Source organism: Cotesia glomerata, linkage group LG5, assembly GCF_020080835.1.
Source record: "Cotesia glomerata isolate CgM1 linkage group LG5, MPM_Cglom_v2.3, whole genome shotgun sequence".
Classification (NCBI taxonomy): Eukaryota; Metazoa; Arthropoda; class Insecta; order Hymenoptera; family Braconidae; genus Cotesia; species Cotesia glomerata.
Genome location: NC_058162.1, coordinates 3,729,069 through 3,749,925, shown reverse-complemented (window position 1 = coordinate 3,749,925; position 20,857 = coordinate 3,729,069). Strand labels below are relative to the sequence as shown.

The 20,857-nt window shown below is 28.3% G+C and overlaps 1 protein-coding gene across 1 annotated transcript; it reads left to right on the top strand.

Annotated features, from left to right (window-relative positions):
• The first annotated feature begins 1,556 nt into the window (after nucleotides 1–1,556).
• On the top strand, nucleotides 1,557–12,194 carry LOC123265915 (odorant receptor coreceptor-like). Its single transcript, XM_044729893.1, has 6 exons — nucleotides 1,557–1,709; nucleotides 1,775–2,061; nucleotides 8,275–8,903; nucleotides 10,445–10,549; nucleotides 10,614–10,772; nucleotides 12,022–12,194. Exons 1-6 carry the CDS (start codon nucleotides 1,648–1,650, stop codon nucleotides 12,082–12,084), a joined length of 1,305 nt encoding a protein of 434 aa, XP_044585828.1. The 5' UTR covers nucleotides 1,557–1,647; the 3' UTR covers nucleotides 12,085–12,194.
• Nucleotides 12,195–20,857: the final 8,663 nt, after the last annotated feature.

Here is a 20,857-nt window from a genome sequence, read left to right as displayed (position 1 = left end):
AAATTTATACGCCCTTATGGCTCCCGGAACCCACCTCGGATGCCATAAGGGCGTATAATAAAAATTCTGTTCTTTTTTTTTTAAGTCCAAGAAAATTTTTAGTTAGGAAAAAAAATTTTTTTTGCATTTCTGCACGTTTCATACAAAAATACGTTGATTCCCGAAAAAAAATTTTTTTGATACACCCTTATGGCATCCGAGGTGGGTCCCGGGAGCCATAGGGCGTATAAAAAAATTTTTTTTCGGGAATCGATGTATTTTCGTCCGAAATGTGCAGAAATGCAAAAAAAAATTTTATACGCCCTTATGGCACCCGGGAGCCATAAGGGCGTATAAAAATTATACATCTGTAACGCGATTTAGTTATAAGACATTCTTAATTGTATTTTACAAATGAAAATACATAAAAGTGATTGTAATATAATACTGGTTTTTCATATAGAGGTCCACAGCTACACCTAGGTATAATTTCTTATGTAGCTCTGATGTCCTTTTAATAGTTATTTGCAGATAAAAATAAATAGAATTATCTGTATTACTGTATGGAATATTCCTGTAAAGGCCCACAGCTACACTTGGGTATATCCATAGTATATTGTGCCACAAGGGATGAAAGTACTACATTCTGTCCCGCGTGTGTGATTGCCACCCGAGCCGAAGGCGAGGGTGGCAAACACGCGGGTGAGGATGTAGTACTTTCGTCCCATGTCACATATATAGGAACATTTTTTCTCGGGAACTTTAACGGATAAAAAATTATACACAAGAAACTTGGATTATTGCAAAATATAAAAACAATTTAATAATAATACATTACCGATATAATTTTTGAAATATTTAAAGTCAAATTTTATGTTTGTAACTGGTTTATCGTCAGCCATTTATTCGAATAAAAATTTGACAACATCGCGTCAACAGCTGAGAAAAAACAAAAGGATAAAAATATAGTTACAGAGAGAGAAATGTTTAACTCACACACTCATCCACGTCTCTGTTATGGGTATAATCAAGCGCGCTATTGCCAAATCTGTTTATTTATTCCGGCAAGTAATAAATACCAAAGTCATTTTATTACTTTACTTTATTAAATAAGTCAAAATCATCAATTATTAAATTGTTTAAATTATTTTAAATTAAAATAAAGAATTTTTACGAATATTGAAGACTAAAATTTAAAAAAAATTTAACATTATTTTAACTCATTAGTTACGCTCGAACTTCCTTAAAATTGTTTTATATTGTGTTACATTTAAGATCTTAAGCTTAAAGAATTTTTAAAAGCAATTTTTCTTACACATGACGCTAGAATATTATCAAATATAATCGAACAAGTATCTTCAAGCTTGAATCTTTTCGTATATTGATCAATACTAACAATTTTTACACCACTCGCAATTTTATGTGGCTGCAATTTTTTTCCGCACGTTCTCCTTCTTTACACCGCAAATTATAGCTTCACACTTTGGAACAGTTGCTGATACATTATTCACGGAAAAAAATATTGCATATTTAATGTAGTAAAATTAATACAAAGACGAAGTAGAAGGATGTAATTTTCTTCTATACTTTTAATTGAAGATAATATCACATTATTTCTGTAATGTTCTGAGAAATATCAAAATATTATCGCGTGTGAAGAAAAAAAATATGAAGAAGTCTCCGATAATAACACACCGTGCCACCCTCGACTATACATTGTATCTTGCGAAGTACATTGAAAGAAATTAACTTACAAATATAAGCTATTGATTCTAAGAATTATTTTATATTTCAGACTTCTCGGGTTGTTCGAAGTCAACGAAGAGCCGCTTAGTAAGTACGTAGTGGTTACTTTATTCAGAATATTTAATTGGATTATCGTAGCGTTCATTATTGTGGCAACTGCTGCCGATTTTTGCATGAATATTGACGAGTTTCAAAAAGTTTCTTATAGTTTAAATTATATGTTTCCATTTTTAATGTCGGAATTTAAGTCAATGTCGATTTATCTTCAACGAGATAAATTTAGACGGCTTATCAATGATATTCATGCGCCAATTTTAATGTTAAAGTATTCTTCAGGTTAGTATTTACTCTATTATAATTTTTGTTCTATAAGTTTTATATAACTATTATCTTCATTGATAAAAAAAAAAAATAACTTGATTCAAGAAAAACATTTTCTTTAAAATGTCATTGTTGTTTTAAGTAACTAGAATTTAAATTTGCGCGCGCAAGCGCGCGCCTGACTATAGAGTTTGCATATATTTTCATGCTTATGATACATTCGACCAATCACGTTACGAATAGTTTGATGCCACATACATTTCATCTCAATTTTATTATGGGATTAAATTCTCTTAACTTAAAAAATTGATTCTCGAATCAAGAAACTTGGTTGTTTTAAAATAAGATATATACAACTTTGCCCAAGAATTTTTTTCTCTTGGATTAAAATAGACGGTAACGTTGGTTCAAGATATTACCGACTTTTTCCAAGTATGGCGCCACTCAAGAATTAACATATTATTTTACTTGTTTTAAGTATATAAATTTAAGTATTTTTGCTATTCTCTGTATTAATAAATATTTTGTCGGCAAAAAGAAAAATAAAAATTTTTTTTCTGACTAATTAAAATGATTATAAGAGGATAAAAGGATCAAAAGAACATCAATACATCAGCAGCATTGGCAAACGCAACGTTTCGCTATATTTCATAGCTTCTTCGGGGTCTGTACAACATAAAAAAATAAAATATACAATTATTACAAAGGTTACAGCAAGTACATACAATTCCAGATGTAAACCATACCTCCAATACACGTTTTCGTATCATGTCAAAAACTTCAGCCTAGCATACATACATATCTAGTCATATTGTACATGTTACGCTATACGACATACTTTTACTTATTTTAAATTACTAGACTCAATTAATTGTCTTATAAAAAATTATCAAAAAATTTTTTAGAATAACAGAAGTTACTCGCGTTACAGGTTATCGCAAACACATGTGAGTACCCGTCAGACGATCACATGACATATAAATACACCTCAAGTGTACGCAGAAAAATTTTTTGTTAGACCAACAAAAAATAAGTTGTGACAACAAATTTTTATGTTGATATAGAGATAACAAATAATATGTTGTGTTAACAAACACATAGGTTATAATAAGTAATTCATATGTTCACTCAACAAAATTATTTTGTTATTGTAACCAAATCTTTCAATTATTTAAAAAAAATAGTTTTGTTGAAGTAACAAATCGATTTGTTAAAGCAACGGAATAGCTTGTTCAAGTAACAAATTTTATTGATAAGAAAACTATTTTGTTATTGCAACAAAAAAATTTATTATAATAACAAAGCGATTTTGTTAAGACAACAGAATTAACTTCAGAGCAGTAAAAACTCATTTGTTATTACAACTTAGTTGATTTTGTTAAATAAAGTAGTTGATTTGTTATTGTAAGTAAATTCATTTGTTATCACAGCATATTTTTTTCTTATCCCTGTTTTTGTTGTCCGAACAAATAATTTTTATGCGTGTGGCATCTATCTTTTTCATTGCAACTCACACCTACACTGATAAAAATTTTAACTTGACTCAAGAGAAAAAATTCTTGAATCAAGATATATTTTCTTAATTCAAGAGAATCTATCTTGACTCAAGAATTTTTTCTTTTGGCTCAAGAAATTCATTTTCTTCCAATTGGTGTTCTTGGTTCAAGATTTTTGCTCTTGAGTCAAGTTAAAATTTTTATCAGTGTATGCACAGACCGATGTTATGTTCTCGACCTATTCTGATACACGCAGAAAAAAATTTTGTTAAAATAATCTAAGATATGTTCTGGTAACAAATGCATTTATTAACATAGGGATAACAAACTATATGTTAAAATAACAAAATTTAGGTTATAGCAAGTTATTGATATGTTATAACAACAAAACAATTTGGTTACTATAGTAAAATCTTCAAGTAGATTCGACAAAATAATTTAGTTGATATAACAAATTTTTTTGTTGAAACAGCAAAATTTCTCTATTAAAATGACAAATAAATTTGATACAGTAAATTTTATAAGAATCCATAATTTAAAAGTATGCTATAATCAGCGATATCTGATTTGGAAAATATTTTAGCAACAAATTAGTTTTGTTATTGCAATAAAATGATTTCGTTAGGACAACAAATTGATTTGGTGATTTAACAGACTGGTTTGTTAGTACAACTTGAAACATTTTGTTAATGCTACTAATGGATTTGTTACTATAACTACACTTATTTGTTACCAGAACATATTTTTCAGTTATCCCGTCTTTTGTTATTTCAACAAAATCCTTTTTATGAGTGTACTCATCCTACCGTTAATAAATATACCTGAGAATAATAAAAGTAAATTGAGTATACAAATACCAATTAAAGCAATAAAAACGATAGAGATAAATAAATAAATGAAATATTACTAATTGTCAATTCTCGAGTGTGTCCTAAAATAATAAATCTAGTCAGTTATAGCTAACATTATTTATTTATTTTTATTTATTTATTGTTATTTGGCCATGGAGTCTAGGCTCTTTGCGGCCATCACAGATACAATTATTTAATACAAAAAGTATATGGTATAAATATATAATCATATATAAAATATAAAAAGTAAAAAGTAAATAATAATGCACTATCATCATCACATCATTACACATTTATCAATCATTTATCAATCAATCAGTTTATCAATCAATCAGTTATTCTTTTAAATTCGACAGATAGAAATTAAAGCATGAACTCCGAAATTCCTTAAAAATACATTCATTTGTACAGTCTATTGGTAGTTTATTCCACGCCCTTATTGCGCTAACAATGAACGACTTATCATATTTAACACTATTACAGTTAGGAAGTACTAATAAGTCTTGTCTATCATCGCCTCTCCGGAATCTAGGTTCAATTGTAAGTAATTCCCTATGAAATAGAGGCATCTGACGCATTTTAATTGCCTTGTAAATCAAGCAGCAATAAAAGAATTCACGTCTAGTTTTAAGTGTAAGCCAGCCTAAATCACGGTAATACGGAGTAACATGTTCGTATCTGTTTATTTTAAAAATATAGCGCACACAGGAATTTAACTTTCTTTGCATTTTAAGCTGTTGTTGTGCAGTTATATCGCTATAAACTGCAGGACAGTAATCAAAGATAGGCCGTATTAAAGTGATAACAAGTTTTTTCCTTGCGCGTAAATTAAAAATGTTACCATACATTTTTAATTGTGCAAGAGTTCTCATACATCTATAACATACATCATTTACTTGTTGAGACCATGATAATCTATCATCTAAGATTACTCCTAGGTATTTTACTGATTTAGAGAAGTTAATTTCTATGGAATTTATCATTATGTGCGCCTTGTATCAATTTATGACAAAGTATAAGATGTTCATATACATTACTTAGACCTACAGTGTCCGTTTTTAAGTTCACTGAATTATTGCACCTTATGTGGATCATCTCGCTGATATTTCTCTTTCTCTGTACAGGCTCCATGTCTAAAATTGACACTTCATCAAATCTAAAGTTGTGTCCAGTCTCGTAATGATGTTTTACTAGCGCTGTCTGATCCTTCTTGAGGACATTGATATCCTTACAATCATATCTATGTTGGTAAATGCGCTTCTCTAGTAGTTGTTTTGTCTGTCCCACATGGAAAAAAGTAAACTGTAATAAATAACAGTTGATTTAAAATAAGAAATGATCAACTGCTAAAAATTACCATTTCAAACAGTAAAATCGTGATTTTATTATTCACTTTATAATATTTACACGCATAAAAATGATTTTGTTGAAATAACAAAAGACGGGATAACTGAAAAATACAGTTGCGCTCAAAAGTATTTTGACAAATATATTTAATGGCTTAATTAAAAATAAATATGAAACACAATAATCATTTATTTATTTTTTTAAATAGCTTTTGAATAATCTATAGAATAGTGTCAAAGTAGTCCTTGTTTGTAACAAAAGAAAGTTTAATTTTTAAAATATTAAGAAAATGGTTGCTCAAAAGTATTTTGACATTGTTGAAAAAAACTAACGCATTATATTGTCAAAATACTTTTGAGCGCTACTGTATGTTCTGGTAACAAATGAGTGTTGTTATAGTAACAAATCCATTAGTCGCATTCACAAAATGTTTCAAGTTGTACTAACAAACCAGTCTGTTAAATCACCAAATCAATTTGTTCTCCTGCAATAACAAAACTAATTTGTTGCTAAAATATTTTCCAAATCAAATATCACTGATTATAGCATATTTTTAAATTATGGATTCTTATAAAATTTAATGTAACATTTAATGTAAATTTATTTGTTATTTTAATAGAATAATTTTGCTGTTTCAACAAAAAAAATTTGTTATACCAACTAAATTATTTTGTCGAATCTACTTAAAGATTTTGCTATAGTAACTAAATTGTTTTGTTGTTATAACATATCAATAACTTGCTATAACCTAAATTTTGTTATTTTAACATATAATTTGTTATCCCTATGTTAACAAATGCATTTGTTACCAGAACATGTCTTAGGTTATTTTAACAAAATTTTTTTCTGCGTGTACCATTTAAACGTTACAATTTACTAAAGGTGTTTTCATGACCGAATTGTATATATATATAATGAGTGTTTTTTCATGCCGTCTAGGTCAAATAACTAGTAGATGTTGTTCAAGTCAAGAGATGGATAGTGGATGGTGGAAGAGGCCCGGTAGCTTAACTGGTAGAGCTCCTGACATGTTATCAGGGAGATCCAGGTTCGATTCCTGGCTTGGCAACCAACCCCATTTATTTTTTCGAAAGTCTGTCTTTACTCTCATTCAAAATAATTTCTTTCATTTCTTTCAATTAATTAACATCTTTAGTACTTGAATGGATACTACAAGCTTACAGCTTTACTAGTATTCAAGTTTGATGGATTTCCATCGAACTTATGTACAGAGAGGATATCTCTCAACCAATAAGGGAAGATGGAAGTATCCATCTCTTGACTTGAACAACATCTACTAGTTATTTGACCTAGACGGCATGAAAAAACACTCATTATACGTTACAATTTACTTTTTGATTGGAAGAAAATACTATTTCAAACAGTAATATTCGCTATGTAAATATCTAAAATGTTAAAATATAATAATTAAAAATTCAGACTTTGATATTTATCATTTGGTATCTAAAAAATGATCTTATGATATGTAAAAAGTATAAAATAAAGTTAGTAAATTTCTAATACAAGCAACGTCAATATTTACAAAGTAAGATGGTAAATTTTAAACGCGACGCTAAAAATCAAACTGTAATTATTGACTTGCTTGAACTGGTAAAATGTATATTTTAAAAGTATAATTTTTACTGTTTCAAATGTTAAATTCTCCCAGAGTGAGACCCCCTTCTCTTCCATCTGAGTTCCCCTTCTCCTAATAATACGGACTATATATTGAAATGGCAATTTTTACTGTTTGAAACTGTAATTTTTTAAGATGAAAGAGTCGTTATTTACTATAGTAACAGCTACTAATCACTTATTTTGGATATTAAATTATAAATTGTGGCTTTTATACTTTCTACATTAAGTTTTGTAATATTTATATTTTTGCCACCCCGATGTCTGCTTTACTGTTTGAAACTATAAAAACTAACCGGAACCCGAGTGAATATTACAGTTTACTTTTTTCCGTGCACGTAACACATATCGCAGCTACAGGGAATTTTGTAGACCAGTTCCGACAACTTCATCATTTTCGTGCAAAATTTTAGTTTGGAGTACACTGATGCAATCTTACATAAATTGTAAAACACCGGTCTACAATACAATTAGTGCCCATGAACAAAGTCCTGATTTTGGCCGCTATACTCCTTATGAACGGGAACTTGATTCGATTGATGTGATCATTGATATGCCTTGATCGAGCATTATTGTTTTTAATGACATTAAACTTGTCAAAGCACTGATTCACGTTTTTTCTGACTTAAACTTATAACATTGTAAATAAAAAAAAAATTTGTTCTTGAATCAACAATCAATAATTCTTTGATTGAAATAAAATAATTCTTTATTGAAGAGAATGGTTTTTGAATAAAGAATTCACTTGTATCGATCGAAGATAATATAGTCTTGAACCTCGTAAAAATTTTTATCGATCGGAGTGATTAGATTTCTCACTTCAAAAACATATTCCTATAGAAATAAGTCTGCTTATTATTATTACTTCTATATGATTTATATCTGATAATTACTTTTAGATCTAGGAGTCCTTACAACCATCAGATCAGCAATAACGCTCCAAAACTTTGACTACTCAATGTTTGTCGGTGCAACAATCGCTATAGTAGGCATAGGTGTCCTTCCAATGAAAACTGTCCTACACACCCGCGAATTGCCAGTCCGGGGATCATTTCCATTCGACGCAACCCAATTTCCAATTTTCGAAATAATTTTGATCAGTCAGTGCTACGCATTTTTCATAGCCTGCACGTGGAGCAACATCTTCGAAACACCGCTTATGGGATTTATCCGATGGATCAACGTGCAATCGATCATCCTCCAATCGAATTATCGTCATTGCGATGACCTCACCACATCCCGCGCCAATTTTTCAGTATCTCAGCAAAACTACAACATAATCCAGGCTTACCAATTCTTCAAAGTCCCCGAGGAGCAAAAGGAAATCCGGTCTTTTGTGCCATTTACTCTCGAAGAAGCTAACGTTGCAGTGGATTCATTTCTTCTGAGATTCCAAACTTGTGTCATCCATCATCGACGTCTTATCAACAATCTCAACAACTGCAATAGCTTTTTCGGCTTTGTGTTGTTTGGACAGATACCTTCAAGTGTTCTTCTCTTCTGCGTAGGACTTTTCACACTTGCTGTGGTGATTATTTCTTTAATCTTCTTTACAGATAACTACACTGATAAAAAGATTTATTAACTATTAATAATTTAATTTATTTGAAGACAATTATTCAATTTATTAAATTTTAATAAATATTTTTTAACATTCAATAAATATTTATTTGGGAGAAAAGTACATTTATTAATCGTTCATAAGTATTTATTAATAGTTAACAAATATTTATTAACAGTTAATAAATATTTTGTTGAGTGAATTTGTTTGGCTTGCAATGTCATATGATATAAAGATTGCTTATAAACAAAAATCATCTTTATAAATTATTTGGATTAATTATATTACATTATAATAACGTTTATTGTAAAATACCAAATTCTATCACAGCTCATAATTATCTTTTCTGCCCTCCGGCCGAAAAGTGGCAACTTTCTGACCGCTGCGCTAAACAAAGTTGCCACATTCCGGCTACGTCGAGCAGAAAAATAGTATACACACTTTGGCCAGTAAATAAGAAAGCCTCAGATCACATGTTTGTCAACCTCGGCTTCGCCTCGGCCAACAACTACACGGAAAGAAAATTGTATGAAAAATTACAATGAAAACATCGTAATTTTTAGTGTAGGACATTGCAGTGCCGGACCAGAACTCAAACATCGTAATTTATACGATGCAACATCGTAAATTTCTATCACTCAAATTAAAAAGAAGTTAAGGTCACCGAAAAAATAATTCTGTATCATCCAGGAATCGAACCCGGTGTCCTCTCCGCCTCAAGTCCAAGGTTTATCCCCTCACGCTATCGGAGGGAATATCTGAAGTTTCTGTTCAGTCACATAATAAGACCCTCGATACAGTAGTTGGTCATCTTTCGGTGGTGGCGTCGCAAACTACTAGACTCAGTCTCTCTTTTATTAAAACATATATTATGCGTCTTTATTCACTTGCTCTTACGGAAAAAAAATTTACTAAATAACATCGTAATTTTCAATAATTCAAATTGTATTCTGTAGACGGCAGCATCGTAAAAATCGAGATACTGAAAGTCTAGTCCTGGATTACGATGTTACTATAGTAATTTTTCATAGGATTTTTTTTCCGTGTACATGTGATCTGAGACTTTTCTTATTTTACTGGCCTAGGTATGTAATATACTATTTATTTTTTTAAATATTAAAAACATTAATTTATTTAGTGAATTTAATTATTATCATGTATTCCAGCTATAGAGTTATAAAAAGTTTCAAAAGAAAATTGCTATTTTTGCTTTTTATTTTAAATAAATATTCGTTAACAGTTAATAAATATTCATTAACCATTAATAAATATTTATTAACAGTTAATAAATTATACTTAATGAATTACTTATTAACTGTTAATAAATATTTGTTAACTGTTAACAAATATTTATTAACATTTAATAAATAATTTATTAACTATTAATAAATATTTATTAAATCCTATGATGTTAAAAAATCATTTATTAGCAGTCAATAAAGCTTATTAAATATTAACAAATCTTTCTATCAGTGTAGATATTTTTTATCGAATATATTCTTCTTTAGTCACTGCACAACAATAGAGTCACTTTTGCAGACGTTGTTATATTAGGATGTGCAATGGCCCATTTATTTTACTATTGCATCTACGGCAATCAACTGATAATTGAGGTAATTATTCCTAATTATGATTGTCAATTGTACCTAACAAAATATTCATTTTATATTTCTTCAGAACGAGAAATTATTGATCAGTATTTACGAGTGTGGCTGGGAAAATCATTTATCGAGAAAATCTATGCGACTTGTATTGAACGGTTTAACACAAGGATTGACTCCTATGAAAATGACCGCTGGGGCATTTTTTATCTTTTCTATGCAAACATACTTATCGGTAAGACCTGTTTTATTTATTTTCATTAACTTTTTAATTAATCAATAACTTCCTATTCTTTTAAATTATTAATCTAAGCACAAGAAATCCAAAAAGACTTTGCGCGCTTCCGTCGAAATGTTTATTATTAATAATTTAATTAATCAATATTTTTACAAATTTAATTCATTAATATATAACCGTTGCTATGGTAAGTGTTGCCATAGTAACCGTTGCTATGGTAAATGTTGTCATAGTAACTGTTGCCATGGTGACAGTTGCTGTGGTAACCGTTGCTGTGGTAATCGTTACCATAGCAACGGTTACTATGATAATGGATACCATAGTAACCGTTGCTATGGTAACCGTTGCTATGATAACCTTTTTCATAGTAACCGTGGCTATGGTAATCATTTAATTGCCAAAGTGGTCATCATAGCAACGAAAAGCGACAACAACGATAGCGTAGTCATATCAACTTTTTAATCATTTTTGATAATTCTGAAATAATACGGTATTTCGGTGGTTATTTTAGGCAGTTTTTTTACTATAGTTATACAGTATTTATACCGTACTTTTGCTGCAAAGTTCAGAAATAATACGATAAAATTACCGTTAAACTCTAGAACTTTTACCGTAAAAAATTTATGTATTAACTATAATATTACTATAATTTTACCATAATAAAATTGTATTTCTACGGTAAAAATATCAAAGATATACTGCAATTTTGCCGCGTTTATACTGATATAATTAAAGATTTAATGATTTTTACCGTAAGATAGACGGTTGTGTTTATTACTCGGTGAGTCTTATTAGGTGACTGAGTAAATGTATACGGATAGTGTCTCTGATAGCTCAACTGGTAGAGCCTTCGGCGTGTAACTAAATGATCCGGGTTCGAATCTCGGTCTGGACTAAAAAAAATTATAACATTTATAATAGTAGTAGTAGAGAAATTAATTTATTAACCTCTTAAAAATTATTCATGATAATTTATAATATTATAAGAAAAAATTTAAGTAAATATTCGATACAGTTACGGTTTAAATGCTGTTAATATACCGTAATTTTTTCTATTGTATTGCCGTAAATATTCTGAATTTATTTCGTAGTTTTTTCGTAATAATTTGACAAAAAAAACTGGCTAAAATAACTGAAGTATTACGGTAAACATACATCATTTATATCGTATAAATACCGAATTTTTGCGGCATTTCCAAAACCGTGAGGGCTTGAACTAGTAATAACAACATATTCTTCTTTTAAGGTTATAAAAAATTCATACTCCTACTTTGCAATTCTTATCAACACGGTGTCTGATGACGAATAATCTTACAATATTAATTCTTTACCTTCTCGCTAGATGGCGTAAGTAGCAATTTCTGTAGAGCTGATAGCACTAACCTTTTTATTTCTTCATTTATTAATAACTATTTAATAACTGTAAAAAATTTTATTCTGTTAATAATAAAATTAGGTAAATAAAAAATCCAAAAATTTATTAATAATAATTATTATTGTCAATTAGTAATATATAAATAGATATAAATATCTACATTAATATCCTAGTGTATAACATTTATAATTAATTAATTATTTAATAACATTTTATAATATAGTTTTATATAATAGAAAAAAATTATTTTTTAAAAAAATAATTGGTCCCATTTAATTATAAAATTAATATTAATTATTAATAATTTTAATTTATGTGAAATATTAATGGATAATTATTGACAATTTATAATAAGTGTAAGAATTATTTATCAAAATTAACCTGTTAATTAGTCGATTGCATGATGAGTTAGTAATTAATCGTAGATGCGCTAGGTTACTCAAGTTTATGACCCAGATTTTACTTTTTGTATTTGAATATTTTAGTTTATTTTTATTAATTACTTAAAAATTAATAGAAACAATTATTGTTATTAGTGCGGCGATTATTATTTAATTATTGTATTTATTTAGTTAATAATATTATACACTGAGAGAAAAGTGCATAGTTAACTGAATTATAACATCACAATTATGAAAATATAGTTTTCTGAACTTTTTTTTTGTAGTTACTTAAACTATGCATTAGTTTAAGTAACTATTGATAAATAGTTATATCGACTATATTTTAATAAATATGTTTTTGTTATCGCGTTAAACAAAAAGTTATTAGGTGACTGAAAGGTTTTTACGGACGACGTCTCAGATAGCTAAACTGGAAGAGCCGCTTAGTGCGTAACCAAAAGATCCGAGTTCGATTCCCGGTCCAAGTTATCTGAATTATTTTTCTGTTTTCTGAGTTAAACTTAATCAAGATGGCTATTAAGCTGATATTTAACTGAAAATAGTTTAAGTAACTATCTACTGAGGTTCAATATAATAAATAATGTTAGGTACAAGAACTGCAATTAAATAGTGGTGATGCTATTTAACTAGATTTTCCTAGTTCAGTTGACCATATTTTCTCTCAGTGTATTATTGTTACCGAAGATATGATTAAATTAAGAAATTAAGCGTGTGAGAAATTATTATGAAGCTCGATTAATTATGAATTAATCGAGCAAAAGAAATTAATTGTAAAAGATTGAATATTCAAACTCCTATCAATGGTCAGTATTGTAAGAAGGAAATTAGGTCTTTGTAAAAAAGGCTTTCCGCGAAATGTAGCGAACAATAAGTATGTATGTTTGTTAGCTTTCACCGTTTATAAGCGGCTGAATGAAACAAAAAGAAGCAAATTGATGACGAGCTATTAGTATAAGTATCAATAAATATATAAGGGAGTAGAAAAGGAATCCGATGTCGCAAAAAATAGTAACACAGCATAATAGACACTAATGAGACGATGATACGATAGTTTGACTGTATCTAAGTGCCGTTTGTGATTGTCTAAAGCATTTTAGCCGCGTAAATTGGTTGGGATAAAGCTAAACTCTTATAGTTTAGATTGTAGACTTGAGACTTTTGTTGGATTGAATGTGACACCTTCTGAGAAATTGTAATTGTACGGCTTTACGGCTTTCACGTAATGTGTTGTAATGGACGATTAAGAGACACGCTCGGCGCCAGAGTAATTTATTTTTTTATTTCACTCATTTTTAGGTGATTAATTATAACTTATAATGTTATAACTTATTAATTGTAACCATTACGGCAAATGATTCATTTGGGGTTCAATTAATTTTAATTGATCGAAAGGTACCTGGATGAAAGCTTCTTAATTATTACATTGTACGCGTGCATTAATTCGTTATGGTTATAATTATGTAATTTCCCGTGAAATTTGATAATACGAGCCAGCGGGCTGAATTGAAATTCAATAGATTGAATTTGACCGAACAATGATGAAAATAATTACAATATGTAACATAATTTTGTCGTTGTAATTTTTTAATATCCAGAGAATGATTACTGGACGACTATAAGCAATTTTCCAGAAATGAAATTCGTTTGTTACGAGAGAGAACAAATGAATGGTAATTTAATGATTACACATATTATGCATATAATTTGTAATGATATGTATAGTATAAAGTATTAAGTATGGAGTATAGAGTATGAAGAAAGTCTATCGAGCACTACCGGTCGTCTACACAATACAATAATTGCGTCAAATCGTACATAACAATGACACGCGTGCCAGACAGTCCGAGTTATTGAGCAGGCCAACGTTTTAACTCTTCTATACTTATGTCTAATGCTGTAATGCTATAATCTATACTGTATGGTACATGGAGTACGGTACTTCAATCTCCGAAGTATGAGGACACTTGCGGAGTCATTATGATCGAGGGATTAACTGCAGATTGTGGTTACTGCTTTTTTGGTTGAGGTTTAGTCATTTTTTATTATAAACATTTAGAGATGGGTATAAAAAAGTGTAATGGAGAAATTTATAGGGAAATTAATGAAAGTTTTGGTTTAAAAAAACAATTATTTTAATTATAAATTTATAAGTAATTTAATTAAAAAAAATAAAAAATATTATTATTAATATTACTAGCAACTTTGATGTCACTATGTGACTGCCGTGACTTGTGAACTATAAATAAATAAAATTTTGATTTATTAAATAATGACTTTTGTGAAATTGCACTGTACTTTTTTAAATATTTACGTTTTTAAAGATATAAGCTCATTTTGACGTTACATTCATCGAGAGCTTTCATTTGAGTACCCACATGCATTTTTGATATATTTTTCATATATACATATATAATATATGTAAATATATAATATATATGAAAAATTGATGTGGGTACTCAAATGAAAGCTCTCGATGAATGTAACATCGGGATGAGCTTATATCTTTAAAAATGTCAATAGTTTACAAGATACAAGATCATTTCTTAATTATGTTAAATTGCACTGTAGTTTTTTAAATATTGACATTATTGAATATATAAGCTCATCCCAATGTTACATTCATCAAGAGCTTTCATTTGAGTACCCACTTGCATTTTGATATATTTTTCATATATAATATATATAAATATATAAATATATGAAAAATTGATGTGGGTACTCAAATGAAAGATTTTGACGACTGTAACATCGGGATGAGCTTATATCTTTAAAAATGTCAATAGTTTACAAGATACAAGATCATTTCTTAATTATGTTAAATTGCACTGTAGTTTTTTAAATATTGACATTATTGAATATATAAGCTCATCCCAATGTTACATTCATCAAGAGCTTTCATTTGAGTACCCACTTGCATTTTGATATATTTTTCATATATAATATATATAAATATATAAATATATGAAAAATTGATGTGGGTACTCAAATGAAAGATTTTGACGACTGTAACATCGGGATGAGCTTATATCTTTAAAAATGTCAATAGTTTACAAGATACAAGATCATTTCTTAATTATATTAAATTGCACTGTACTTTCTTAACTATTGATGTTTTTGAAGATATAAGCTCATCCTGATATTACGCTCATCAAGAGCTTTCATTTGAGTACCCACGTGCATTTTGATATATTTTTCATATATACATATATATAAATATATAAATATATGAAAAAATGATGTGGGTACTTAAATGAAAGGTCTTGATGAGTGTAATGTCGGGGTGAGCTTATGTCTTTAAAAATGTCAATGGTTCACGAGATACAAGCTCATTTCTTAATTATGTTAAGTTGCATTGTACTTTCTTAACCATTGGCGTTTTTGAAGATATAAGCTCATCCCGATGTTACACTCATCAAGAGCTTTTATTTGAGTACCTACATGCATTTTGATATATTTTTCATATATACATATATATAAAATATATAAATATATGAAAAAATGATGTGGGTACTTAAATGAAAGGTCTTGATGAGCGTAATGTCGGGGTGAGCTTATATCTTTAACAAAAAAAAAATAATAATAATAATAATAATAATAATAAATTTCAATTTTTCACAGTAAAATTATACAACTTGTCTAACATAATTACCGCGATCGTAATATCAAATTTTCAGGATCACTCGCAGGATCATTGTTTGCCAGCTTTCAACTGGATACATGCTTAATTGTTAATAAAAGCTAGATCTCGCCAATAATATAACCCGTACTTGACATTTAAATCTAGTCTCGAGCAAATCCAAGACAATGATAATAATAATAACAATAATAATAATAATAATAATAATAATAATTGCAAGACTCAATAAGCCTGGTACCATTGAAATTAGATCGAATTAGCAGACACAATTTGGAGCAATTACGAAGAGACGAAATAGTAATTTACTCGTAATTATTGACTGTAATGATGGTAAGCTCAATTTTCCAATCAATTCAATTTCAATATCTCCGTGATGTATGTTCTTTTTTTTTATTTATTTTCTATGTACTAGCGTAATTTCTCGTATATTACATATTAATTTAATATTTATGTTAATACGTTCTGAGGATTATGAATTATTTACAACCTTCACCTACTAAACGAATCAGAAAACTAGATAAAAAAGAGACTTTCGCTGATCGTGATTATGAGAATAATTTTATTCATTTTCGTTCAATGAAAATAGATAAATAAATATTACTTATGAGTATTGAAGGTCCTGCATATTTTTTAATAAATTTGTTTGGAAATAAATTCCCATTTTTTATAATTAAACGTTACTTTGAGGGATAACAAACTACAGACAAGTAAATTAAATAACTATTTTGGCAACTTTCACCGGTGACGAAATATTGTATATTTATTCGCGGATGTTTCAGTGAGAAAATAAGAAATGTCATCCTTTAAATAGAGGATATATAACGTTTTTTTATAAAAGAGAAACTAGTAAATTAAGAAATTTATCGTTATTGCCGATTAATCTTGCGTCTTTTTATTCAGAGATTCTTTATAGTTAAAAATATGATGTACCCTTAAATTAAAAGAAATAAAATTTCAAAATATCGTTGTATAAAAAAAAATCATTTAAAATCGCTGAATTTATAAAAATTTCTTTTTAATCAATTAATTCCTATTTTTATATAAAAAAATGATCTTAATAGCTTATAATGTAAATTTTTAAAGTCTTTATGAAGGGATAAACATGAAAATTTTTGAAAAAATTAATTTTTGTATTCAATTTATTTTTTAATCTCTTTATTTGACTTACAGAAAATTGAGGAATAAAAATTGCAGCTTAATTATAGACAGTAAAAAATTTGGCGTCAAAAAATTTAGTGTTAAATATTTAACACTTTTGTGTGTAAATTTAAAATTTATTCTGTTAAATCAGCACAAAAAAATATTAAATATTTAAGATAAAAATTTTTAACACAATATTTTTTGACGCAAAGACGCAAAATTTTTTACTGTGTACTTTATTTGATTATAATTAATTTTTTTCGGCTGGTAATTACTCCAATTATAATTGGAGTAATTTTTTGTCCTTTAAGCAGCTATTTATAAAAATTAAAAAAAAAATAATATCCATAGAAAAATTTAAACGAACTTTAAAACTGAATTAAAAACAAGATAAATTAATTTCTAATTAATATATTAAAACTATTTTTTAAATTAATTCTTGTAGAGTACAGTAAAAAATTATTTTTTTTTCTATCAAGAATTAATATAAAATTATCAACAAATTGAAAATATTACAAAAATAATTAGTGAATATTTAAAGATTTAAATTTTACTTTGATCAATTTGTTTGCCATGAGCGTTTAAAGCACACATTTAAATTACTCAATATTTTTTAAATTTATTTTCTTAATATCCGGTGCTGTATAAAAACGATAAAGCTTACAATTTTTCGATAATTCTTTAACTTTATACTCGATGAAACAGTATTCACAGTATACTTTTTTTTTAACCTTTTCAAATCAAAAAGCAGTTGATTAAACAGCCGAATAAAGTTTTTCACCCCAGTGGTTTTTATAATCTTCATATATCCAAAAGCTAAATGAATTTATAGCACAGGCGGTAGAAAATCCGGTGAGAGAAAACTTGCTGACTGAATAAGCCCTTTCTTTATTTCCACGTCATTGATTGTATTTCATTTTATTTCAATTGTACAAATGGTAGATATTTCTAAAGGAAAATCACTGGAGATAGTTATAAAAATCTGATATCACACATTGATTGCGTCTCTTCTCATTAAATTAATTTACAGAGGAGTTTTATCAATAAAACTCTGTATTCAATTTTTTTCTTAATCGATTTTAAGTGAATTAAATTTAAAATGAAAGTACAGTCGACGCTCTCTGTATTGGACCTCTCTGTATTTGACCGCTCTCTGTATTTGACCACATTCTTCCTCTGTATTTGACGATTTTACACAGCTCTTATGGATAAGAACGAGTCAAATACAGAGAATGGTCCTGTACGGGCGAGTCAAATACAGAGAGCGTTGACTGTACACTGATAGAAGGATTTATTTGTATTAAAAAAATATTTGTTAATAGTTAACAAATCATTTATTAGAGACCATTTTTTAGTATCAAACAAATATTTCTTAGTATTTAAAATGATTTGTTTGTATTTAATAAATCAGATATTCATTTATTAAATATTAATAAATCTTTTTAAATACTAAGAAATATTTGTTAAGGACTAAAAAGTGGTCTCTAATAAATGATTTATTAAATATTAACAAATATTTTTAACTATAAACAAATCCTTCTATCAGTGTATCAAATATTAACTAGTTTATTCTATTGTATTGTATAAAATAATCCAGCAGATACATTGGTACATAAAAGTAGTTTGGTCTTCAACTGTGTGGAGTAGTAAATAATCTTTAATTTGTCAACGAATCAAGTGAATGAATTACTAAAAAGAGTAGGGGACTCCAGAAAGGGTCGGAGTTCATTGTGCTACACAAGTGCATTCCGAGTTATAGTTATATTACATTTGTACTATACGACGCGCCCAATTTCTTCATACTATTCAGTTTAGATATCTCTAGATCATTTTCTATCATTATTAAATAATCTTTCATTTCTCTATATACAATCTTTAAGGCCCCAAGCTTTAAACATTATTTATCAGTAATTTAATAATAAATAATTTAATATTAAGTAATAAGTAATTTAATAATTAATAATATCTTCATTAGAAATTTCGTGAAGAAAAAAACAATGAACAAGTTTAATTATTATTATAAGTGATATTATAGGCATGTGATTTTAAGTGAATTATAGTGAGACAGTCTTTAAATTATCTAATCTCCTGAATAAAAGTGTCGAGTCGTCTAATGCACTATAATGCAATGAAATGTAATCGGAATACTAACACGCATGGTAGCAACTAAAAAAGGTCGACATGTACTTTATACTTAACGCTGTCAGTGTCACCTTTTTTTTGGTGGAAATGAAAAAGCTGACTTGTTTGACACGATTGGTGATTAGTTGATTAACTGTTTTAAGATTACTTGTGAAACTGGTTCTTGTTTTTTTTTTTAATATTAATATATTGGGACCATAAATAGATGAATTATTTTAGTATTTTTATTTGCTAAATGGTGTGATTAGTAATGGAACGTTGATAAAGTAATTGAGATCAATGATTTTTTTTAAATATTTTATTTATGATGCGATAGAAAAATTTTTATTTCTATTTTTCTATTCAATATTATTATAAATATACTAAATATTCCAGACAAAATATCTCCGACTAAATACCCTCGAGATTAAACATGTTGGCCTATTTTTAAATAAATCACTCTAAAACGAAGTGCGTTATTTAGTGTGTTATTTTAACACACCATAAAACGTGTAAAAAGTGACTACAAAAAAGTATAGTTCATTTACGGCTTTTTGGCTCGAGTTGTTTTGCCCTCCAGGAAAGTGGCAACTTTCGTCCCGCTGCGCTAAACTAAGTTGCCGCTTTCCGCCTTCGTCGGACAAAAATAGTATACACTCCTCGGGAAGTAACAAAGCCTCAGATCACATGTTTGCTGACCTCGGCTTCGCCTCGGCCAACAATTACATGTGATCTGAGACATTTCTTACTTTACTTCCCTAGGTGTGTAATATACTATTGTTTATAATGTTATTTTACATTTTTCATATATAAGTAATAAAAAGAACTTAAACAGTATATTTGTAAGTGGTTGTCTTCGTAAATAAAGCGTCTCTCCATTATTCGTAATTAAAATATTGCAATTAATTTAAATAAAGTTATATAATGACATTGCGCTGTCTACTGTAATCAATAAAAAATAATAATAAAACATTGGAAAATAAAATAATTAAAAAAACCAATGAAACATTAATGTTTGTTTACGGTGTTAAATATGGAACACACTTCATGTGTTCCATATTTTGCACAATGCACTTAGGTTTTGTTGTTAACACACAAAATCCATGATAAAAGAGCATAACACGGTAACGAGCTTATTTTTTGCCGTATTTTTAGATAAACACACAAATTTTAAATTATTGGTGTTGCGCTATTGTCTTTTCATGTTTGTGCCTTATAGTATACTATAAAATATCATTTATAACAGACAATAATTTTTTTTTTTTTTATAACTATTAAGTTTGTTCGATATTGATGGTCTTATAAATAATTCTTGTAATATTTCGTTTATTAATATTTAATTGCAGTGATATTTTGTCTGAGGATATTTTGTCGAGGATATTTTGTCCGGGAATATTAACGCACG